The sequence below is a fragment of the Leiobunum rupestre genome, chromosome 4 (genome assembly GCF_980474605.1).
Source record: "Leiobunum rupestre chromosome 4, qqLeiRupe1.1.hap1, whole genome shotgun sequence".
Taxonomy (NCBI): domain Eukaryota; kingdom Metazoa; phylum Arthropoda; class Arachnida; order Opiliones; family Sclerosomatidae; genus Leiobunum; species Leiobunum rupestre.
The window spans coordinates 49,527,080-49,551,854 of record NC_143387.1 but is presented as its reverse complement, the minus strand read 5'-3'; the positions used below and the strand labels follow the sequence as shown (position 1 = coordinate 49,551,854).

The 24,775-nt window shown below is 36.0% G+C and overlaps 3 protein-coding genes across 3 annotated transcripts; all 3 read right to left on the bottom strand.

The window, feature by feature from the left end:
• Positions 1–17,564: 17,564 nt before the first annotated feature.
• LOC149948106 (uncharacterized) lies at positions 17,565–17,981 on the bottom strand. The gene has a single exon (XM_090171018.1). The coding sequence runs from the start codon at positions 17,979–17,981 to the stop codon at positions 17,565–17,567; it is 417 nt and encodes a 138-aa protein (XP_090027144.1).
• Positions 17,982–20,624: 2,643 nt separating this feature from the next.
• On the bottom strand, positions 20,625–21,212 carry LOC149948105 (uncharacterized). Its single transcript, XM_090173962.1, has 2 exons — positions 21,122–21,212; positions 20,625–21,066 (listed from the first exon to the last, which is right to left on the bottom strand). The coding sequence occupies exons 1-2, from the start codon at positions 21,178–21,180 to the stop codon at positions 20,664–20,666; spliced, it is 462 nt and encodes a 153-aa protein (XP_090030088.1). The 5' UTR covers positions 21,181–21,212; the 3' UTR covers positions 20,625–20,663.
• A 50-nt stretch (positions 21,213–21,262) lies between these two features.
• Positions 21,263–22,908, bottom strand: LOC149948104 (glutamate receptor ionotropic, kainate glr-3-like). Its single transcript, XM_090171017.1, has 5 exons — positions 22,835–22,908; positions 21,924–22,173; positions 21,710–21,863; positions 21,453–21,658; positions 21,263–21,274 (listed from the first exon to the last, which is right to left on the bottom strand). The coding sequence occupies exons 1-5, from the start codon at positions 22,906–22,908 to the stop codon at positions 21,263–21,265; spliced, it is 696 nt and encodes a 231-aa protein (XP_090027143.1).
• Between the last annotated feature and the right edge of the window lie 1,867 nt (positions 22,909–24,775).

Genomic DNA, 24,775 nt, shown 5'->3' with positions numbered 1-24,775 from the left:
ATGTATTAGCATATCTGAACTTGCGGTTCAATTTTGGGTACATGGACCACTTACACGCTAATGATATTCAAATTAAGTTTAAAAATATTTCCATTTGAACGAGTCCCTCTTTTTATATCAGCAAAGTACTGAACGATTCTATCTTATGGATTTAAATAGTTCTAACAATAGTACAACTACAACATTTGAGAAAGACACTTTTCCCCATTGTGAAAGTGGAATACAAAATAAGAATCACTTCAATTTAAAACGCACTTTAAATTTAAGTATAGACTATTTTACCATTCTCGAGTAACTCTTCTTTAAAAGCTGAAGAAATATTAGAAACGACATCAGTGATCAATTAATTGTTTCCGAGTATGACAGACGATTTTTGATATTAAAGAGTCATTTTTCAAAAGTAAGATTGTTTTCGGTTATTTTTTTTTAAAGCTAGCTTAGAAATCACATTATTTTTATATATAATTATTTAGTTGTAATGTTAATTCTTAATTACTGGTAGCCTTCACTAGAAACTATTATAAGAATTATATATGAATTTATAACCAAGCGTGTATTTACCACTAGTGAATGCAATATCAGTCGAAGAATTGAAGAAAGACGGAATCACGTCATTATTAAGAACTGGTGACTACTTCTGTATATATTGTGACGGTTCAGTTTTTCATGTTCCAACTGTCGGACGGCTAGCATGGTACTGTGACGGATACTCAATCTGTTTGAAGTACCGTAAAGCTGTTTATTTCCAATCAAAAAGAATTCTAAGTATAAGAATTCCTCCAGGTGTATTAAACGCGTTACCACGCATATATTTGTGTTTAAATTGTGATATGTTGGGCACTAAGAGAGCAGCCAATTTGTCATATTGCGAAGTAACTGGTGGATGTTGTGTATTTCCAAAAATTAAAAATTATAATAGTATGTGTGTGTTTTTCTATTATTTTTCCACCTATATTTGGCGTATTGAAAGCTATTTTAACGTATTGAACGTAGAGTCAGAGGTTTTTATAGTATTTTACTACCTATATTTACATTTTGGAAAGCTATTTAAACGTATTGAGCGTACAGAGTATTTTGCATTATTTATGGTAATAAAGGGTAATTATTGTAGAAAATAAAAGATATTTTAATTAAAACATTTCGGTGATCTATTCCAAAATTAAATGGTAACCCCGTATGCGTAACAATTTCAATATGCAAGATACTCGAGAATGGTAAAATAGTCTATATTTAAAGTTAAAATGCGAAAACTATATTTGTAGTGTTCAATTTAAAAGAAAATTACTTCAGCTTTTAAATAAGATTTTTTTTCTGTATCTACCCTATATCATTTACATATTATTTTTTTATTCTAATTTAACCATAACTTTAAAAACGTTGCACGTCTGAATAGCTGTGTAGAGTACTATTAACAGAGATAAATATTTCTGGGTTCAGTTAATGTGATGATTCGAGTGAAAAATTTGAATATGTTAAAGTTATTGGATTGAAGGAAACTTCAGTGTTTTCAGAGTGATAATTAAGGGAAGTTGCCGTACAATATAGTTGAAAATTATCTTTTTAAGTCTGTGTCCACCCATTGATTATATTAGGAAGTGAAAAAATTTCATTTAGCAAGCTTTTCTTCAATTTCGGTATCCACCCTGTATCATTTAAAAGCTCAAGCATTGTTTTTATCAAGTTAATTTCAAAAATATCTTAAAACAAGCTTCCCTAAGTCTGACTAGCTCTGTAGGGTAATAATAAAATAGCTAAATATTTTTTGGGTTTAATACTTGTGATGCTTAGTGAAAATTTTCCATATATTACAGTATTAGGTTGGCTAATTATTTTTTTCACCTGCTACCATTCTCAACGGGTGAACATAGAATAACAAAGATAATTGTCCAATATATTTAAAGCCAACTTTCCTTACATTTCACTATGAAAACACTGAAGCTTCTTTCAATGCGATAACTTTATTACATGCATTTTTTTTCCAGAATTACAATTATTGAATCGAAAAAAATATGGAACCACCCTAGAATTAACCAACACAGGTATTCAGAAGAGATGGTGTTCAATTTAAAAAAAAATACTTTTTTTGGATCCACCCTATATCAGTTATATAAAACCTGAAATTATTTATTTTTTTGAATTCTAATTTAACCATCACTTTAAAAACGGTAACTTCCCTTAAATTTCAAACTGAAAACACTAAAGTTTCATGCAATCCAATAACTTTGACTTTTGAAATTTTTTCACTCAGAATTATCACATTAAATGGGAGCCACTCTGTATCGTAAAATTAAAAGCTCAAGCAATATTTTTTCCAAATTCATTTTTAACTTATCTTAAAACACGCTTCCCTAAGTCTGACTAGCTCTGTAGGTTAATAATAAAATAGCTAAATATTTTTTGGATTCAATAATTTTGATTCTGAGTGAAATATTTGCATATATTACAGTATTAGTTTGACTAATTAATTTTTTTTCATCTGCTACCATACTCAATGGGTGAACATAGAATAATAAAGGTAATTTTCCAATATATTTAAAGCCAACTTCCCTTACATTTCACTATGAAAACACTGAAGCTTCTTTCAATGCGATAACTTTATTACATGCATTTTTTTTCCAGGATCCACCCTATATCAGTTATAAAAAACCTGAAATTATTTATTTTTTTGAATTCTAATTTAACCATCACTTTAATAACGGTAACTTCCCTTAAATTTCAAACTTAAAACACTAAAGTTTCATGCAATCCAATAACTTTGACTTTTGAAAATTTTTCACTCAGAATCATCACATTAAATGGGAGCCACTCTGTATCGTAAAATTAAAAGCTCAAGCAATTTTTTTTCCAAATTCATTTTTAACTTATCTTAAAACACGCTTCCCTAAGTCTGACTAGCTCTGTAGGTTAATAATAAAATAGCTAAATATTTTTTGGATTCAATAATTTTGATTCTGAGTGAAATATTTGCATATATTACAGTATTAGTTTGACTAATTAATTTTTTTTTCATCTGCTACCATACTCAATGGTTGAACATAGAATAATAAAGGTAATTTTCCACTATATTTAAAGCCAACTTCCCTTACATTTCACTATGAAAACACTGAAGCTTCTTTCAATGCGATAACTTTATTACATGCATTTTTTTCCCAGAATTACGATTATGGAATCGAAAAAAAAATATGTGACCACCTTAGAATTACCCAACACAGGTATTCAGAAGAGATGGTGTTCAATTTAAAAAAATTACTTTTTTTTGGATCCACCCTATATCAGTTATAAAAAACCTGAAATTATTTATTTTTTTCAATTCTAATTTAACCATCACTTTAATAACGGTAACTTCCCTTAAATTTCAAACTGAAAACACTAAAGTTTCATGCAATCCAATAACTTTGACTTTTGAAAATTTTTCACTCAGAATCATCACATTAAATGGGAGCCACTCTGTATCGTAAAATTAAAAACTCAAGCATTGTTTTTATCAAGTTAATTTTAAACATATCTTAAAACACGCTTCCCTAAGTCTGACTAGCTCTGTAGGTTAATAATAAAATAGCTAAATATTTTTTGGGAGTCAATAATTTTGATTCTGAGTGAAATATTTGCATATATTACAGTATTAGTTTGGCTAATTAATTTTTTTTCATCTGCTACCATACTCAATGGGTGAACATAGAATAACAAGGGTAATTTTCCATTATATTTAAAACCAACTTCCCTTACATTTCACTATGGAAACACTGAAGCTTCTTTCAATGCGATAACTTAATGACATGCAATTTTTTTGCCCAGAATTACAATAATTGAATCGAAAAATTATCCAACTCGGCTTATTACGCGGATAATACAGAAATATAAATTACTTGATCAAAACGTTTTACGAATAATTTTGAGAGCTTTATCTATTGAATAAAAGTTAACCATCCCCAACCTCAAGGTTGGTATCGCGCTTAGATAGAAGACCCGATATGTTCGCGAATTCCGACAACGACCATAATTTCAAACTATGTTTTTTATATTTTTTATTTATTTCTTTCTTTTATTTTGTTTAATTATATATATTTAAAATTGAAGCTGAAACAAATTTTAAAATGACTTTGGTTTCCCCATAAGACATGCTACCCTCCCCACCTCGCCGTCTTGCACGCGTGCGCTGATTTCCCCTGGGGGGGGCGCGGTCTGGGGCGCGGATTTCTCGGAGGGGCGCGGTCGGGGGGAACTTTGGGACGAAAAAATATTTATGCATACATATAGTGGATGCTACTGTTCTTTAGCCGCGCGCGTTTTTTCTCAAAGGCTAGTGTTACGTCGTCATAAACGGAGTATAAATTCCCGTCGCGCGACTATACCCCGTTTTATTCATAACTAAACCCTCAGTATCGTGTCGGTGGCATGGCGAGAATGGCCGTTGTCGAATTTGACTTTCTACTAGGAAAATCCGCCTCGCGCTCCGGCGGAGAGCCCCCCGACATTGTCGTGAAGGAACTAGCAATATCAACAGTATCGACCCCTCCCGCCGTTCAAGCTTGGACTTTCGAACAACCCTATCCAGTACAACAACTTCCGAACGCCATTAAAAGACAAAACGGCTGGGTGTCTAGGAACCTTCACGGTATTTGCTGGACCGCGGGGTATCTCCCCTATTATAAACTACCCGCCTGCCTTATATCAGCTGTATCGAGTGCGGATATGATTTTTACAAAAGGAGACGTAAAGTGTAAATTTTTATCCGATTATATTGAGACCGCCATATACGATTTGGAAACTTTTGACTGTCCCCGAGCTGCCAGTGAAATGTCTATTTAGACATCAAACTCTAAACACCCGACAACCGTGTTCTTTGGAACGAAGTCTACTTTTCGCCGACTGGATTACCCAGAACCGCGCTGAAATAGACAACCAAATACGATGTCCATTTTAATTTTTTTTTGTATCGCACTATAATATTTTTATTTGACTCGTAAAAGAAAAATAATTTTTGTAATATATCATCTTATAAAATAAATATTTTTTATTATCTTATAAATCCGACTCGTTATTTCTCATTGCTCGCGTCATTTTTTAGATTACGTAATTAATAGTTCATTGTGTCCATTCATTCGCCCACGTTGGAAAAATATTATAAACGTATTTTAAAAATATTAAGTGTCAATTTACCCAAATGTAAAAATTATTTTATACGGTCACCTTTAAAAATAACAATGTATTCAATATAAAAACGTTTATTCACATTTTCTTTACAGCGGTTTTAATATTATGAATTTGATTAGTTTTACAATATTCTTGAAAATAAATCAGAGCAGCCATTTCCTTTTCAGTCGGCATTTTTAATTCGGCTGGCAGGTTAGATGTAGTTGACTCGATTGATTCCATTGTGGCACCGCGCTTTTTACATTCCCCAATAAGTTCGTTAAGATAATCGATAATTTTATCATCTGACATTTCCTCGGCCTCCGTGTAATGGAGCGATTCACTCGCATCACAATCACACGCCAGATCCGAATCTTCTTTCATTGTATTACACGATAAATGTGTCATTAAATGTTGTTTGAAACCTCTCACGGACCCGTGTATTTCCGCGCATATCCAGCATTTCTTGGGTACACTAAGCGGAGACATCTTCCTCTTTCCCATCGCGGCTGGCTTATGAAAACCACAACGCATCTACGTAATCTTTACGTTTCATGGTGTAGATTACGTCATCTTTAGTGAGTCATTTTTAAATTACGTCATTTTTATAGATTACGTCATTTTTATAGATTACGTCATTTTGGGGGGGGGGTTTAAACCCAGAAATATTATTCCGTAGCTCAAAGAGAATCGGGATGGCATAAATATATTGTGAATTTTAAAAACGGTTAAAGTCTCTTTTCATTAAGTATTTTTAAATATTTGAATATCGGAATTGTATTTTGCCGCGTTAAAAGTAGAGTTTAGATGTATAGTCGTTTTAAGAAATACTCGTGATATAGGGTCAAGTGCCCAGCATATTTAAGTACTACAATGATATTAAAATAAAGTTTAAAAATATTTCCATTCTACGTTACTTTAACAACGAATATTCTATGACGTCAAAACACTCAAATCCATGTTTCAAATTCAAATTAACAGCGCAAAACACTTAAATCTATGTTTTCATTTGATTTTTAAATTAACCGCGACGCGCCCCTCCGAGAAATCCGCGCCCCAGACCGCGCCCCCCCCCAGGGGAAATCAGCGCACGCGTGCAAGACGGCGAGGTGGGGAGGGTAGCATGTCTTATGGGGAAACCAAAGTCATTTTAAAATTTGTTTCAGCTTCAATTTTAAATATATATAATTAAACAAAATAAAAGAAAGAAATAAATAAAAAATATAAAAAACATAGTTTGAAATTATGGTCGTTGTCGGAATTCGCGAACATATCGGGTCTTCTATCTAAGCGCGATACCAACCTTGAGGTTGGGGATGGTTAACTTTTATTCAATAGATAAAGCTCTCAAAATTATTCGTAAAACGTTTTGATCAAGTAATTTATATTTCTGTATTATCCGCGTAATAAGCCGAGTTGGATAATTTTTCGATTCAATTATTGTAATTCTGGGCAAAAAAATTGCATGTCATTAAGTTATCGCATTGAAAGAAGCTTCAGTGTTTCCATAGTGAAATGTAAGGGAAGTTGGTTTTAAATATAATGGAAAATTACCCTTGTTATTCTATGTTCACCCATTGAGTATGGTAGCAGATGAAAAAAAATTAATTAGCCAAACTAATACTGTAATATATGCAAATATTTCACTCAGAATCAAAATTATTGACTCCCAAAAAATATTTAGCTATTTTATTATTAACCTACAGAGCTAGTCAAACTTAGGGAAGCGTGTTTTAAGATATGTTTAAAATTAACTTGATAAAAACAATGCTTGAGTTTTTAATTTTACGATACAGAGTGGCTCCCATTTAATGTGATGATTCTGAGTGAAAAATTTTCAAAAGTCAAAGTTATTGGATTGCATGAAACTTTAGTGTTTTCAGTTTGAAATTTAAGGGAAGTTACCGTTATTAAAGTGATGGTTAAATTAGAATTGAAAAAAATAAATAATTTCAGGTTTTTTATAACTGATATAGGGTGGATCCAAAAAAAAGTAATTTTTTTAAATTGAACACCATCTCTTCTGAATACCTGTGTTGGGTAATTCTAAGGTGGTCACATATTTTTTTTTCGATTCCATAATCGTAATTCTGGGAAAAAAATGCATGTAATAAAGTTATCGCATTGAAAGAAGCTTCAGTGTTTTCATAGTGAAATGTAAGGGAAGTTGGCTTTAAATATAGTGGAAAATTACCTTTATTATTCTATGTTCAACCATTGAGTATGGTAGCAGATGAAAAAAAAATTAATTAGTCAAACTAATACTGTAATATATGCAAATATTTCACTCAGAATCAAAATTATTGAATCCAAAAAATATTTAGCTATTTTATTATTAACCTACAGAGCTAGTCAGACTTAGGGAAGCGTGTTTTAAGATAAGTTAAAAATGAATTTGGAAAAAAAATTGCTTGAGCTTTTAATTTTACGATACAGAGTGGCTCCCATTTAATGTGATGATTCTGAGTGAAAAATTTTCAAAAGTCAAAGTTATTGGATTGCATGAAACTTTAGTGTTTTAAGTTTGAAATTTAAGGGAAGTTACCGTTATTAAAGTGATGGTTAAATTAGAATTCAAAAAAATAAATAATTTCAGGTTTTTTATAACTGATATAGGGTGGATCCTGGAAAAAAAATGCATGTAATAAAGTTATCGCATTGAAAGAAGCTTCAGTGTTTTCATAGTGAAATGTAAGGGAAGTTGGCTTTAAATATATTGGAAAATTACCTTTATTATTCTATGTTCACCCATTGAGTATGGTAGCAGATGAAAAAAAAATTAATTAGTCAAACTAATACTGTAATATATGCAAATATTTCACTCAGAATCAAAATTATTGAATCCAAAAAATATTTAGCTATTTTATTATTAACCTACAGAGCTAGTCAGACTTAGGGAAGCGTGTTTTAAGATAAGTTAAAAATGAATTTGGAAAAAATATTGCTTGAGCTTTTAATTTTACGATACAGAGTGGCTCCCATTTAATGTGATAATTCTGAGTGAAAAAATTTCAAAAGTCAAAGTTATTGGATTGCATGAAACTTTAGTGTTTTCAGTTTGAAATTTAAGGGAAGTTACCGTTTTTAAAGTGATGGTTAAATTAGAATTCAAAAAAATAAATAATTTCAGGTTTTATATAACTGATATAGGGTGGATCCAAAAAAAGTATTTTTTTTTAAATTGAACACCATCTCTTCTGAATACCTGTGTTGGTTAATTCTAGGGTGGTTCCATATTTTTTTCGATTCAATAATTGTAATTCTGGAAAAAAAATGCATGTAATAAAGTTATCGCATTGAAAGAAGCTTCAGTGTTTTCATAGTGAAATGTAAGGAAAGTTGGCTTTAAATATATTGGACAATTATCTTTGTTATTCTATGTTCACCCGTTGAGAATGGTAGCAGGTGAAAAAAATAATTAGCCAACCTAATACTGTAATATATGGAAAATTTTCACTAAGCATCACAAGTATTAAACCCAAAAAATATTTAGCTATTTTATTATTACCCTACAGAGCTAGTCAGACTTAGGGAAGCTTGTTTTAAGATATTTTTGAAATTAACTTGATAAAAACAATGCTTGAGCTTTTAAATGATACAGGGTGGATACCGAAATTGAAGAAAAGCTTGCTAAATGAAATTTTTTCACTTCCTAATATAATCAATGGGTGGACACAGACTTAAAAAGATAATTTTCAACTATATTGTACGGCAACTTCCCTTAATTATCACTCTGAAAACACTGAAGTTTCCTTCAATCCAATAACTTTAACATATTCAAATTTTTCACTCGAATCATCACATTAACTGAACCCAGAAATATTTATCTCTGTTAATAGTACTCTACACAGCTATTCAGACGTGCAACGTTTTTAAAGTTATGGTTAAATTAGAATAAAAAAATAATATGTAAATGATATAGGGTAGATACAGAAAAAAAATCTTATTTAAAAGCTGAAGTAATTTTCTTTTAAATTGAACACTACAAATATAGTTTTCGCATTTTAACTTTAAATATAGACTATTTTACCATTCTCGAGTATCTTGCATATTGAAATTGTTACGCATACGGGGTTACCATTTAATTTTGGAATAGATCACCGAAATGTTTTAATTAAAATATCTTTTATTTTCTACAATAATTACCTTTTATTACCATAAATAATGCAAAATACTCTGTACGCTCAATACGTTTAAATAGCTTTCCAAAATGTAAATATAGGTAGTAAAATACTATAAAAACCTCTGACTCTACGTTCAATACGTTAAAATAGCTTTCAATACGCCAAATATAGGTGGAAAAATAATAGAAAAACACACACATACTATTATTATTTTTTAATTTTTGGAAATACACAACATCCACCAGTTACTTCGCAATATGACAAATTGGCTGCTCTCTTAGTGCCCAACATATCACAATTTAAACACAAATATATGCGTGGTAACGCGTTTAATACACCTGGAGGAATTCTTATACTTAGAATTCTTTTTGATTGGAAATAAACAGCTTTACGGTACTTCAAACAGATTGAGTATCCGTCACAGTACCATGCTAGCCGTCCGACAGTTGGAACATGAAAAACTGAACCGTCACAATATATACAGAAGTAGTCACCAGTTCTTAATAATGACGTGATTCCGTCTTTCTTCAATTCTTCGACTGATATTGCATTCACTAGTGGTAAATACACGCTTGGTTATAAATTCATATATAATTCTTATAATAGTTTCTAGTGAAGGCTACCAGTAATTAAGAATTAACATTACAACTAAATAATTATATATAAAAATAATGTGATTTCTAAGCTAGCTTTAAAAAAAAATAACCGAAAACAATCTTACTTTTGAAAAATGACTCTTTAATATCAAAAATCGTCTGTCATACTCGGAAACAATTAATTGATCACTGATGTCGTTTCTAATATTTCTTCAGCTTTTAAAGAAGAGTTACTCGAGAATGGTAAAATAGTCTATACTTAAATTTAAAGTGCGTTTTAAATTGAAGTGATTCTTATTTTGTATTCCACTTTCACAATGGGGAAAAGTGTCTTTCTCAAATGTTGTAGTTGTACTATTGTTAGAACTATTTAAATCCATAAGATAGAATCGTTCAGTACTTTGCTGATATAAAAAGAGGGACTCGTTCAAATGGAAATATTTTTAAACTTAATTTGAATATCATTAGCGTGTAAGTGGTCCATGTACCCAAAATTGAACCGCAAGTTCAGATATGCTAATACATAGAAAATACTATAAAAGCATCTTAACTCTACTTTTAATACATCAAAAAAAATTCCGATATTAAAATATTTCAAAATACTCAATTAATGTACTAAGTTACGTTAAAAAAGAGCCTATCGTAAACACGAATTCCTCCAATTGTTAAACATAGATTCCAGATTAGATGGTGTATGTATGATGGGTAAGACTCTTGTCAGAAAGATGAATTTTTATTTTAATACGTTAAAATAAATTTCGACTATACAAATATAGTTTTCGCATTTTAACTTTAAATATAGACTATTTTACCATTCTCGAGTATCTTGCATCTTGAAATTGTAACGCATACGTGGTTACCATTTAATTTTGGAATACATCGCCAAGCTAAAAATATAAAAATTGATAAAAACTTAAATGGCTACGTCCTCATCCGAGAACAGCGGAGATGGATTTTACATTTTTGGTGGGAACAATCGTTTGTTATAACCATTTTAGCGCGAAGAATCCACACCTGATGTAAAAACGACACTTTTAGATAGCGAGAGGGGACACCCGCTGTGTCTATTTTACGCGCTGGGGGCAAGGGCCATCCTCTATCTACCCTTTACCCCTTAGGGCCGATATTCCGTAAGACGGATAGCTTTGCGCATCGTAAAAGTGTTTGAAAATAATGTTACACGGGGAAAGTGTTTGTCGGTGAAAATAGTTATGAATAGATACACAAAAGGCTCGACCCATTGAACTATTTGGATTTATTTCATAACACCACTCGCACGTGGAAAAAAGTGTTTGACAGATGCCGTAGGGGGCCCATTACTCGGGTTTATAGCTACTGGCTTTTTGCATAACATCATGTCAGATGATTCCACCAGCCCTACCGAATAGGGACGATCCCGCCTTTCCCGTTACTCGCCTTATCGCGAACAATCCTAAAAACGCATTACTAATCGCGTTGATTTTACTTTTAATGGGACTTGTAGAATTTCTATCTCTTTGGTTTACCAATATGGCCGTCGCTATACACATAACACCGCAAAATTTGACTAATCGCGTGAGTCATTGAGTCAACCCATTACATCATCCTGATTACGTCATCAAATTATTATCGCTATATAAGGGATTCATCCCCGTCATCCATCGGCAGTACACTACAAACCGTTTCTCGAGCATCATGTCTAAACGAAGCTGTGTAGATAACGTTCCAGCGCCTACTAAAATGTCTAAATTTGATCCGACTCAGCGGAAAGTTAACCCTCGGTATTCACTTTCATCCGAGCTTTTCGTTACTACGGGTTTTACGTCTGAGCTCGATATATCTGTAGCTCTATGCAATAAAATCACACACCAGGTCTTTGAAATGTCTTCGCGCGCCTGGGATGATTTATACGGCCACTGGGACCAAATAAATGATCCCCAACTGTTGCCCTTTCGATCACCGTTCCCGCTATCTGATGCGCTAGTGACCGCCGCCATGTCTGACCAAAAAGAATTAACCTTGCAAAGTACGATATCCGAAGCGTCGGTCGTAATCAAAGCGCCGGAAACTCGAGAATTGGACAGACTCAAATATTTCATTAATTCGCACATTCAACTCCTTAAAGTGAACCAAAAACTCTTTGAATTAATGGGTTACGTTATAACCGATAATTATCGTAAAATTTACGAAATATTGTATAAAGAACCATGTGCACCCAACAATTTATTTCTATCGGATGAACATGAAAGGTATGATACCGTTGTCCGCTACGCGTCCAATTACGTAACAGCATTTAAAATTATTGACGATTTTAAAGAAACAGTGGCCAACCAAAATATGTTTTGTGTATTTAACTTTTACAATTTGTTTAATATGGTATCTACCAGCCATAAATATATTAAAAATAAATTGTTTTATCTTTAAACGTTTTCATCCGCTTAATGTACTGTAACTTTGAATGTATAAATAAAACCTTATAATTTGTATACACTCTGCTCTTTTTTTCCAAAACACTTTTACCGATGACCGCCCGCTATTTTACGCTACCCTTAGGGGCCCGAAAGTGTTTGTCGGCGAAAACCAACTCGAATTGTGCCCGACATTAACTATGACGGGTAGGCTGTTTGCATAACATCGTGTCACCACCATAGGGGCAGATAACCTATTGACCTATAATGGGTTAGCACCTGGGTTTTATGGGTTATAACATCGTAAATCAACCTCGTAAATCAGCTAACCTTTTGACCTAAAATGGGGTGCCTCCAGCTATTAACTATGACGGGCAGGCTGTTTGCATAACATCGTGTCACCACCATAGGGGCAGATAACCTATTGACCTAACCTCGTAAATCATCTAACCTATTGACCTGCCGAATATTGCCGCAAAATGGGGGCCCCTACAGGGGTCTGTTTCACCCTTATTTAACGGCTGTTTGCATCGTGTCCATAGGGGCAGATAACCTATTGACCCAGGGTTAGGTTTTATGAGGGTAACATCGTAAATCATCTAACCTTTTAACCCCGCCGAAAATGTACGCAAAATGGGGGCCCCTACAGGGGCCTGTTTCACACCTATTTAACGGCTGTTTGCATCGTGTCCATAGGGGCAGATAACCCATTGACCTAACATCGTAAATCAGCTAACCTTTTGACCCCCGCCGAAAATGTACGCAAAATGGGGGCCCCTACAGGGGCCTGTTTCACACCTATTTAACGGCTGTTTGCATCGTGTCCATAGGGGCAGATAACCCATTGACCTAACATCGTAAATCAGCTAACCTTTTGACCCCCGCCGAAAATGTACGCAAAATGGGGGCCCTATAGGGGCCCGTTTCACCCTTATTTAACGGCTGTTTGCATCGTGTCCATAGGGGCAGATAACCTATTGACCTAACATCGTAAATCAGCTAACCTTTTGACCCCGCCGAATATTGCCGCAAAAGGGGGCCCCTATAGGGGCCCGTTTCACCCCCGTTTCCCCCGCCCGCAGGTGCCCCCTTATCGGTATACACACTCACTTATCTCTTATGATTCAAATCAAGGAGCGTTAATTTAGGGTTAGAAAATATATATTCCAATGTTATTTTTTTTACCAATTTTTGTATTTTTTACATCACAAAAATTTAAATAAATTTCATATAACATAACTTCCCCCAACTTGGTTTTACAATTTTAAATTCCTAACAAGACTACACACTCTCAAATTTAAAATTTCATTAGAGCGAAATTTCAAATTTTTTATGAAAAATTCTAGTTTGCTGTACAGTTTCTTATTAATGTCATTGTTATCACCATGAACTAATCTATCAGGGTTGTTCAAAATGCATTTTGAAAATGTAAAATACCATTTTGCATTTTTGAGTTAGAAAAAGTATTTTACATTTTGAGTTTCTAGGAAACTATTTTGTATTTTACATTTTGCATTTTGTGGGTTTCATATGTGAAAAAAAAAATTCAAAATGATTTTACTCTGGCACCATTATGGCAGCTCTTGATGAGAAAGTTCTTCTGCTATTTACTTCCAAGTAATCATAGATACTCAGTTACTCGTGCACTTACTCAGAAGCAGACGAACATTCATACAGTGCCAACGCTGACTGCGAGGATAATTTTGAAATATCTACGAAATTATTAATTACTAATGAATAATAATAATTTATTAGTAATTATTACAATTAGACAACAAATTAGCAATGGGAGATAAGCGACTATTAAAAAGTAAACATGTGCATTTGTAAAAACATTTTACATTTTGAAAAACCATTTTCAAAATCTATTTTGTCTTTATATTTTGAGCTGCAAAAGCTATTTTACATTTTACCTTTTCCATTTAGAAAAAACAATTCTCAAAATCCATTTTCTCTTTTTATTTTGAGCTGCAAAAGCTATTTTACTTTTTACCTTTTCCATTTAGAAAAAAACAATTTTCAAAATCCATTTTGTCTTTTTATTTTGAGCTGCAAAAGCTATTTTACATTTTACCTTTTAAATTAAATTAGTGACCACACTTAAATTAAATTAGTGACCACCCTTAAATTAAATTAGTGACTACACTTAAATTAAATTAGTGACCACACTTAAATTAAATTAGTGACAACACATATTTTTTTTAATCGCTGTACCTCTGCAGAATATTAATTTATTGGCCGAGCGAAGAGAGGTCAACACGGCTCGGGTCTACAAGTAAATACGAATAATTTTTTATGTGATGTCAAGCCCAGTTCACACTATACAATTAATTGAGCCACTTAATTGTATAGTGTGAACTGGGCTTTACTGTTTAGATGGGATCTTTTGCCCTTTTAATTGCAATAATTTAATGATTTTTGATATTTAGCGGATTGCAGTTTATTTGTGTTGCTATTGTTTTACAAACAATCCTTGGGCAAATGATTTCACAGTCCTCCTGAGAACTCATAAATGTACCTAGAACCGGGGGTAGAAAGAATCGAAATCTCTGTTTTGAGGGCCGAGCTACATTTCCAAGTTAACAAGTGCTTGCGGATAGATCCAACTGGAAACACGACAAATCCAATGTGAATCCTTTTCTGTTTGGATCGAATAATTTTCATCTCAACGGAATAAAGTTGAATTCGATCATTTGCAATTGTATCAAATATAACACAATTTGGATCCCAATTCCGATAAAAATCGAATTTGGATATTCCCAATTTTGGATATAATTTTGGGACCAAATTTGTTCTTTATATTTTCGTCATGGTTTGAATTTATTACACACAAAACTAAAATTTAATTGAATTCTTATATTTTATTTCTACGCCGACTTTTTGCTAAAGCTTTGCCCATTGGCTTAACAAATCGACGCGGCATTCTCCAAGATTGGCTACACCTGGCTGCAGAATTCAGAAATTGTTTTACGGAGGAGAAGAACTAGAAGACATTGCTCAAACAATAATCATCCCACCAGTGCCCCAACGTAATCAGGCTTTCGAAATATTCAAGTTTCGACAAGCGACAGCTAATGAAGGTGAAACGATAGCAGAATATCACACCGTCTCCGTGTGTTAGCTTCGATCTGTCAATTTGCAAACAGGGAACAAGAAATTTTTCTACACGTGTGCAAACTTGTCGCTCCGCTTCTCTTCGCTGTAAAGCGCTTAGAGACCCAGCAATGACGCTCAATGAGTTGCTCATTCTTGCGCAATCGTATGACATTTCAGATCAACAAGCAAAGACTATCGAAGGTCAGTCCCACAACCTAGGACAACGACCATCAGTGAACGCTACACGACATACCCCGAATACCTTTCGCAACAAAGTAATTCGGCATCACTCACAAAATCAACCAGGTCAATCAAATCAATCGATCAAATTCAACCAACACACGGGTTCAACCACAATATCAGCGACCATATCACCAACGAGATCAATCAACAAATCACCGATATGAATCTCACAACAACTTACCCCAATCACAACAACATTCGTGCTATCACTGTGGACAACAACGCCCACATCGAGGACAAGACAGACCTCTATGTCCTGCGTATAACGTTACCTGCAACTGGTGTAAAAAATTGGGACACTTCGAGAAATGCTGCAACAGGAAAAACCGCCAGACTCGAGAAAACAATCAGATCGTGGCGACAAGAGCAACTGACGAAAATGAGTTGAACAGTGACGAAGATGATCAGATGGATGAAGGTCAAGAAGGGATCATGATTATAAATTCTATCACTGAACGTAATAGTCAAGATTTGTCTGCTGTTAACTCAACACAAAATCAGCGACCAACGAAAACGATCACTGTCAATGGTACAAACGTGAATATCCTGCTCGATTCTGGATCGTCTATCAATATCTTGGACAACGAAACCTACATAAAGGTTGGTTTTCACTTGGGCAAAAACGCCACAGCGGTTAACGTCGACGCAAAAAATCTCCATTAGGCTTAATACAATTTTTACGCGTCGAAGCTCGCCGTCGTGCCGTTTGGGTCCTAGTGAAAACCAGCCTTAGCAATCTATCACCCAAACCAAAACTAACGACGTCGGATGTAAAGGTACACATTTTTGCATCTCGAGATCCTCTACCTCTTCTAGGTCAATTCTTAGCGACGATCACCTACAACCGATTTTACGGCCAAGCGATTCAAGCGCCCTTCCATGTACTCCACCACACAAAAACAGCTTAGCCAATTTTGGGATATCGCACACTATCATATTTAGGTTTCTTGCCAAATATCACTTCAGTCCTGAAGAATAAGTAGGGTCAAGAAGTAGGGTAGAATAAACGACGCTAAGCCTAAAGCGTAACACTTTTTAACACTCTTTATCTTTTTATTCAAATCTCTCATACACGTCTCGCTCTTTCAAATATAACTCTCTAACTGACTCATCACGCGCCTCTCTCTTTTTCAAATCCCTCTCGCGCTCACAGCGCACAATTGCCACGTGCTTCTTCTCTGTACGTTATATTTCCTCTATACATTCTATCATATTAATTTTGGTTTAAATTTTGTTACACGTCAATTATATTATACACCTCCCATACATTTTATCATATTAATTTCTGTTTAAACTTTGTTACATGAAAATTATATTGCACACCTCCCATACATTTTATTATATTAATTTCGGTTTAAATTTTGTTACATGTCAATTATATTACACACCTCCCCCCGACAAAAAAACACGTCCTCGTGTTTATGAAAAGTTCTTAATCTAGCACTTAAACAACTGTGGGAACGCCGACGTCATCAGATAAGTCTTCGGTTCCATCTTTAGCCGCTTGAATGTGATGAAAACGTTCAGGTTGAGAAGTGTTATCGCTCAGTTTTTCTCATTGTTTCGGATCTACAATGGTTACGTTATTGGGCGTGGTCGCGTTAGAATGGCATTTCTTTAGTCTGTTGTGTCGGCTGATTTTGTAGTTAACTGGTCCAACGTTTTCCTTAATAGTGAAAAGCCCTGTCCAGTAGCGGATCCAGGCCATCAAGTAAGGAAGGGCGATCATGGGCATTCAAAAGTCGTCTTCTATTTCTGCACAAATTTAGTTGGCAGGTATTAAAGTAGATGGCGCTATCGTTTCTAAGCTCGAAGCCTATATAGAGCGTGAAAATGTAACGTGGAGCTCTCATTTTCGTTTGCTTAAACGAAGTACTTTCTAGAATTTGTGTTATAAATTGTCTTTCACCAAATAAATATATTTCAATAACTTCAAAAATTGTTATGCTTTTTCAAGTATTCAAGCCCCCATCGCCCCCCCCCCCCTATGGATCCGCCCCTGGCCCTGTCCACGGCTTGAGGAATTTTTCGCTTTGTCCTGACGGACAATATGGATTATAAAGCCAAACTCGTTCGTTAGCTTGAAAGGGAGTGAATTTAACATGGTTGTCGTACTTTTGTTTCTGGCATATTTGTTTTTTGCGAATTTGGTGAAGAGCGGCGCGGTTGACGCTTGTCATTTCATTTTCTGTTGAACGTAAGTACGTTTCTATGGTTTGGTGAGGCGTGTCATCCATTTCTACGAAAGTGTCCGAAGGTAACCTCGCCTCTCTTCCAGTAGCCAATTTGTACGGAGTGACTCCGGTTGAGCTATGAATGCTCCCTCTCATTGACATAAGCATGTAGGGGAGCCGGTCATCCCAATCGTCCATTTCTTCCCACCCCATTTCTTCCCATCCCATTTATCCCCATCCCATTTCTTCCCATCCCATTTCTCCCCACCTCATTTCTTACCATCCCATTTCTCCCCATCCCATTTCTCCCCATCCCATTTCTCCCCATCCCATTTCTCCCCATCCAATTTCTCCCCACCTCATTTCTTACCATCCCATTTCTCCCCATCCCATTTCTCCCCATCCCATTTCTCCCCATCCCATTTCTCCCCATCCCATTTCTCCCCATCCCATTTCTTCCCATCCCATTTCTCCCCACCTCATTTCTCCCCATCCCATTTCTTACCATCCCATTTCTCCCCATCCCATTTCTCCCCATCCCATTTCTCCCCACCTCATTTCTCCCCATCCCATTTCTTACCATCCCATTTCTCCCCATCCCATTTCTCCCCATCCCATTTCTTCCCATCCCATTTCTCCCCACCTCATTTCTCCCCATCCCATTTATCCCCATCCCATTCCTCCCCATCCAATTTCTCCCCGTCCCACATCTCCCCATACCCATTTCTCAACACACCCATTTCTCGCCACCCCATTTCTCGCCACCCCATTTCTCCCCACTCCATTTCTTCCCATCCCATTTCTCCCCATCCAATTTCTCCCCATCCAATTTCTCCCCGTCCCACATCTCCCCATACCCATTTCTCAACACACCCATTTCTCCCCTTACCCATTTCTCAACACACCCATTTCTCGCCACCCCATTTCTCGCCACCCCATTTCTCCCCACCCCATTTCTTCCCATCCCATTTCTCCCCATCCCATTCCTCCCCATCCAATTTCTCCCCGTCCCACATCTCCCCAAAACCCATTTCTCAACACACCAATTTATCCCCATACCCATTTCTCCCCATACCCACTTCTCCATGTGTCCTGAAAGTTTGAAAACGAGTGTACCACAATAATGTCATTTCGCGTCATTTTTGAGGTATTCCACCCAGGCTTGGAAATAAGGCTTATTTCTAAACTGGTCTATTTGGCCAGTGACTCTCAACTCTTGAATTATTTAAGTGGTCACGTAGACCAGTTGGTTAATAATACGGTAGATAATTTTGAATTAATAAACTGGACACTGGACCAGTGAACCCCTAGCTTTTGAATAAAAAAACTAGTCCGAGCAATTAATAAACTGGTCTTTGACCCAGTGACCACCGCTTATTTCCAAGCCTGATTCCAACATCCTAACGGGACCAGGGGTAAAAATAGAGGCTTTGGGTGAGGTAAATTGGGGTTTTTAGGGGAAAACATTAATTTTTTTAAGAACCATTGAAATGTGCGGAGAGTAGCTGATATTTGATATGATTATTTTTTTGATAAATTGAGAGTTGATAATTTTTTTTCGAGATCCATTGAGATTGATTGTGCTGAGATTATGTTAGATTTGAGGTTTTTTTTGAGAAATTAAGATTTTGAGGATAAATAAGGTTTGGTACTTTAACCGACGTATATCATTCTTCCGGTATTAAATAGTTCTGAGTCAAAATTATTTTGTGGAAATGAAAATTTATCATGTTATTTTCCGCGAGTACATTGGAACAGGATAAATTGGCCAATATTTCGGCTGATTTGCCTGATACCTCGCCTGACACTTCTCTAACAAATGATGTATCTAACATAACTACAACAGGTATGCACGATAAATTTGAGGACCTTAATGAAGACTTATGCGTACTAATTTCATGCGGTTACTCAACCCCTCAATACTATTCTAATGAGTGTGGACTTGACTTACATAAAGACGGACCCATTGTAGCTCTAATCACCAAAACCGGACGCAAAGTTATATTTTGGAAAACCTCTTAATGCAATTGCGACGGCCATTTAAGCTTCATACTTCATTGGAGTATTGTGTAATTGGTTTTCATTTAAAACCAGTGGTGAGTTATTACCAGTGGAAATGATAACTCACGGCTTTTACAATATAGCTAATTACGAAATTACGATTCCTTGACCCAAAGTAGTAGAAAACCAATTATTTATAAGATAAGAGGTAGCTCAAAGAATATTACCAAAATACTAGCTAAAACCAAGAGAACTCGCAAATGCTAAAACTCATTTTGGGAGCCTTCGTATTTTATTTGGCATTAGCTAGTTGGAACATAAAATTTACAAAATATCGTTGAAAACATGATATCCTCACATATTATTTGAAATCTCTTGTTATCTTTCTGAAATTTTTCTGTATCTGTTGAAAAATTTCTGAATCTCTTCAAATTTTTCTTAATTTCATAAACAAATCTGAATATCTTGAAATTTTTCTAAATTTCATAAAAAAAATTCCAAATATTATAAAACAAATTCTAAAACTTTTGAAAATTTTGGAAATCTCTGGAACTTTTATAAATTTATATTTTTGTGAATATTTGGAATATTTAGAGAATCTTTCGAAATTTGAAATCAAATGTAAACATTTTAGCCCAATGATAATAACGAAACATTTGAAGCATATTTAAATCGTTTTGTTTTGGGTGAAATGGCAATTGGGAGAAAATATTTGGTGTCAAATGGGGGTAATCTCCTAAATAATTAAAAATGCGATAACAAGTGTAAAGATAAAATAATAATGGTAAAAACGTATTTTTATTTTCAAAACGTAATACATCTTTAACGGTGCTCTAAACGATGTACCTGGGATTTGAGTGAACTCAGGCATAGTCAAGGATGAATTGTTTATTGATATTTCTTGTTATATTAATCTTTTGGATGGGTTTCGGCCCTGGAACGCGAATTGTAAGCCATGTAGAAAGGCCTGTTGGCGTAACCCCGATCTCTCCTGTTTCTATTATAGTGTCTTTCGACGTACTGGACCTGGTCGTTGAGCTCCCTTCTGAGCAATCCAGCGACGGTGCCTTTGGTCCTCCTGCGCAAAATTCTGACGCGCCGGTTGTACGTGCAAGCGTAATAGATCCCTTCTAGGACCAGGGCGCACAGGGCGGAGGTCATCCCGTACAACCACAGCAGCATGATACCCCTGACATCATCCAGCGTCATCGGTCCGGGGGAGGATGTAGTGGATAGCAGGCAGTTCACTTGGGAATTCAACACGTGTTTCAACATGGATCGAAACACGCCTTTCTCGAAAATCGCGGTCAACCTAAAAGAATAGTTTTTCAGAACCCCGTGGTTAGTTTGGGAATGGTTTACCTTACTGGTTGTCAATCGCCGTCTTTAAAACGGGATCGATTTGTTTACTGTAGCCGATTGACATCTCTTTGGTGAATACGTATGAGTTGTCGCCAGTGTTGAATTCGCAAGCGTGCTTTTTCATAAATCGCTTGGAAACCGCAGTCTCAATGTCCGAGCTGAAAGCCACAATAGCGTAATTTCCCGTTGAAACTAAGTCCAAGTTGTCATCCGTGAAAACCTCCGAATCGGTGCCATTGCCTCCCACTTGCGTCAGTGATAAATAGAGGCTTCTGGAATCCTAACACAATCCCGTCAGTCGGTTGTTAGGCCGCGCGTTTCGAGGAATATTATTACCTTAGCATCCCGCAACGTACTCGACGCGATAATGACGTTAATGTCGGAACTGGGTTGCAACAGGGCGTCTAGAGAATTGACGTTTCTGACAGTCACCATTAGAGCGATCAGTTTACTGTTGTAGTAGGCGGCTAGAATGATTGAGACGAGCCACCAAAAGGAGTTAAGAACGCGAACCGGACACCTTGTAGGCGGAGTGCCCATTCCTGTGGAAGTGGAAGAATATGAACTAAATCGTCAAACGTCTTCGATCTTACCTTGAGCCACTAACACCCCGAAGAAGAGCCAAAACTGTCTTTGAGTGAAGTACATCGACAGGGGATAGTTTTTAGAAGGGTCTGGCCCGCAGGTGTACAGGAATATGGCGGTAACTCCCACGATGAAAAGAGTGAAGAGAATGATCAACCAGACCTGAAGCGAGCCAAAGGTTTTTAAGGTGATGATTGAAAAAGAAAGCGTACCATACCGTACCTGCCACTTGAAAGCCATGACGTAGTTGTAAATATTGCGACTGACGGTTGGTTTCCCAAACAGGGCCCGCAGTGCTTCGAAGTGAATAGTCGTTGAGAAGTCCATGATTTTCCCTCTGTCAACCGTGTTGAAGATGGGGCCGAGTACCATGTCAACTTCGTTGTTTTCGATCATTCCGTAAATCCCCGAGTAGGACAGGTTCAACTGTTTGGTTCCCCAGTCTTTGTCTTCCCTGCGAACTAGGCAATATCTAAGAGAAGGTCAAACAAGAAGACCAGACCTCGTATGGTATTCCAATTACGACAACAATTCAATGGTGAGACGTCGCGATGATACACCCAATCGGTATAGTGTACGAGGAAATTATATTTGTAAGCACTTGGAATGTCTAAGGAAGACTATGGTGGACCTGATGATTCTCATAGAAATTGGCGTGTTTTACTGCTGAGATTTTAGAGCCGACTCGATATTGAGTGTCTTCCATCTAGGAGCAACAAACGCAAGGAGAACGCAGCTAGCCTTTAAACACGTTAACGCAGTGTTGTGTACAAATTTCATTGGACGAGCCTTTACGCTGAACGTTTTACGGAAAGGGGGAAGACAATTTCCGAATTTCCCCCTTCCGACGAAAGCCGGCGCTAAAGCGTCTAACCAATGAAAACTGTACGCAAGAAAATGCACGACTTTTGACGGGTTGCGTTCTCCTTGTGAGGGGTGCTGTGTTTGTTGCTTCTAGCTTCCATCAATAGCCACGGTGGCCAACCAATTAATTTGAAAATACGCGCTACGTCCTACTTTCAAAGTAGTTAAAGCCCCGCCGATTTCGATCCCCAGGTGCATTCGCCACAAGGTGGTAATGGAGCCTTAGACATTCCTAGTGCATACGTATATAATTTCCAGAATGTACTTACTTGAATTTGACCGTTTGAGCTAGGTAGGAAAGCAAGTCTGCCATTGGTCCCTCAATTTCCAAATCTTTGTCCATCCCCGTCACATTTAAATAAGGCTTCCACTTAGTGAGAAACGGAACATTGAAATAGGATCGCCTGATCAGGGTCAGCAATATCACGTCTCATCGCTATTAGTTATTAGCAGTAGCTTTACCTCAAATCCGTTTTCGCCAGCAGATCAGTGGCGTCGCTAAAAACGTTTTGGATGGATATAGCCCGTAAAGTCAAAATTACAGCCCCTCACTTACTGTGTAATTTAAGACCTTTAAAAGCTTTAAACACTTCAAAATTTGGTGCCTTCATACATGTATATATCTGAATCTGATTTATCTGTCCCCAGTAGCGTAACTAAGCTCTCTGGAGCCCGCCAACGAAACCCGTTTTGGGGCCCCTTCTTATAACGAGGATTACTTACCCCCTTAGTCTTTGGTGGCCCTTTATTCTTCGAGGGCCCGCCCTTATTACGCGCATATTTTGCTTTATGGTTAGTTGTACGACAGATTTCAATATAACTCGATTATATAATGGTTTATTAGCATTTGTTAGATTAGGTAATACTTTTCCACAACGCTTCGTAAACAGACTCACGGAGTATACCGCTACATCTTTATATTTACCATTTCACCACCAGGTTTCATAGAAGCTAGGGGTAATTGGCGCTAGTTACCTTAAAAACAAGTCGTAACGCGCGTCAACGGACGGTTTGTTTCATTTCAATTCTATAGCCTCTAATAACAATAGTATTTTATATAAACTCTTACGTATATCGGTAAAATTGTTCCTTTGTTCTAAAATAAAAAAAATAGAACCAAGAAGGCATTTATTCTACTGTCAGGAGAATGACGATAATAATAATTATAATAATAATAATAATCAGCTAGGCTAATGTGTTTCCGAGGGGTCGGACATTTAACAAAATCCCGTACACTTTGTCTAAAATCGCAAAACCTTTATCTTTCTTTATAAATCATCCTATGAAGAAACCGCCAAGAAGTTATATTTCCGAGAGCCAGGACCTGCAAGTCACTGTTTATATAGTGCTTGTTAAAATGATGGAAATTTGTCACCTTTACGGCAACTAGGAGTAACAAACACAAGGAGAACGCAGTGTTGTGTACAATTTTCATTGGACGAGCCTTTACGCTGAACGTTTTACGGAAAGGGGGAAGACAATTTCCGACGGCAGCAGGCGCTAAAGCGTAGAGACCTACAAAAGTAAATCCACGACTTCTGACGGGTTGCGTTCTCCTTGTGTGGGGTTGTGCTTGTTGATCCTAGACGGCAGCTACACAGTTAGAAAAAAGGGTTTGATTATAAACCCCCAAGGTTCTTAAAAAAAATTCCACAAATTCAAACCCTCCAAAACCCTTTAACGGAAATTTTCAAACCCACAAGGCTTAAAAATGAGCACTTTTATGATTATAAATTGAACCATTAAAAACCCTTTAAAAACTTCCTAGTGTTTGCAACAAAACCCCGTAAATACAGATAATCGACACAACACGGTTTATATTTAAACTCTTTTCAAACCCATTATTCACTTCCTAGGGTTTGTATTTATAGATTAAATTAAAATTAATTAATTTAATTTACGACTTTGTAACAAGTCCTCTAGCACGACAGGCGGGCGTTTTACCACAGAACCACCGAAAGATGTATAAATGCAACAATGTTAAAAAAAAACATTTTGGGGAAAGTCCGTCTTCCTTTACGTTTTATGAAATTATTATACGGCTTGATTAAAAAGTGATAAATTATAATTTTTGTGCTATAGGTTCTTAAATTGGAATCCTAAGGGTTTTCCATTGACCTATAGGGGTTTCCTTTAAACATTTAAACCCTTTTCAAACCATGCAAGTTGCCAAAACAAATCTTAAGGGTTTATAGTTTTTTCCTTAACCC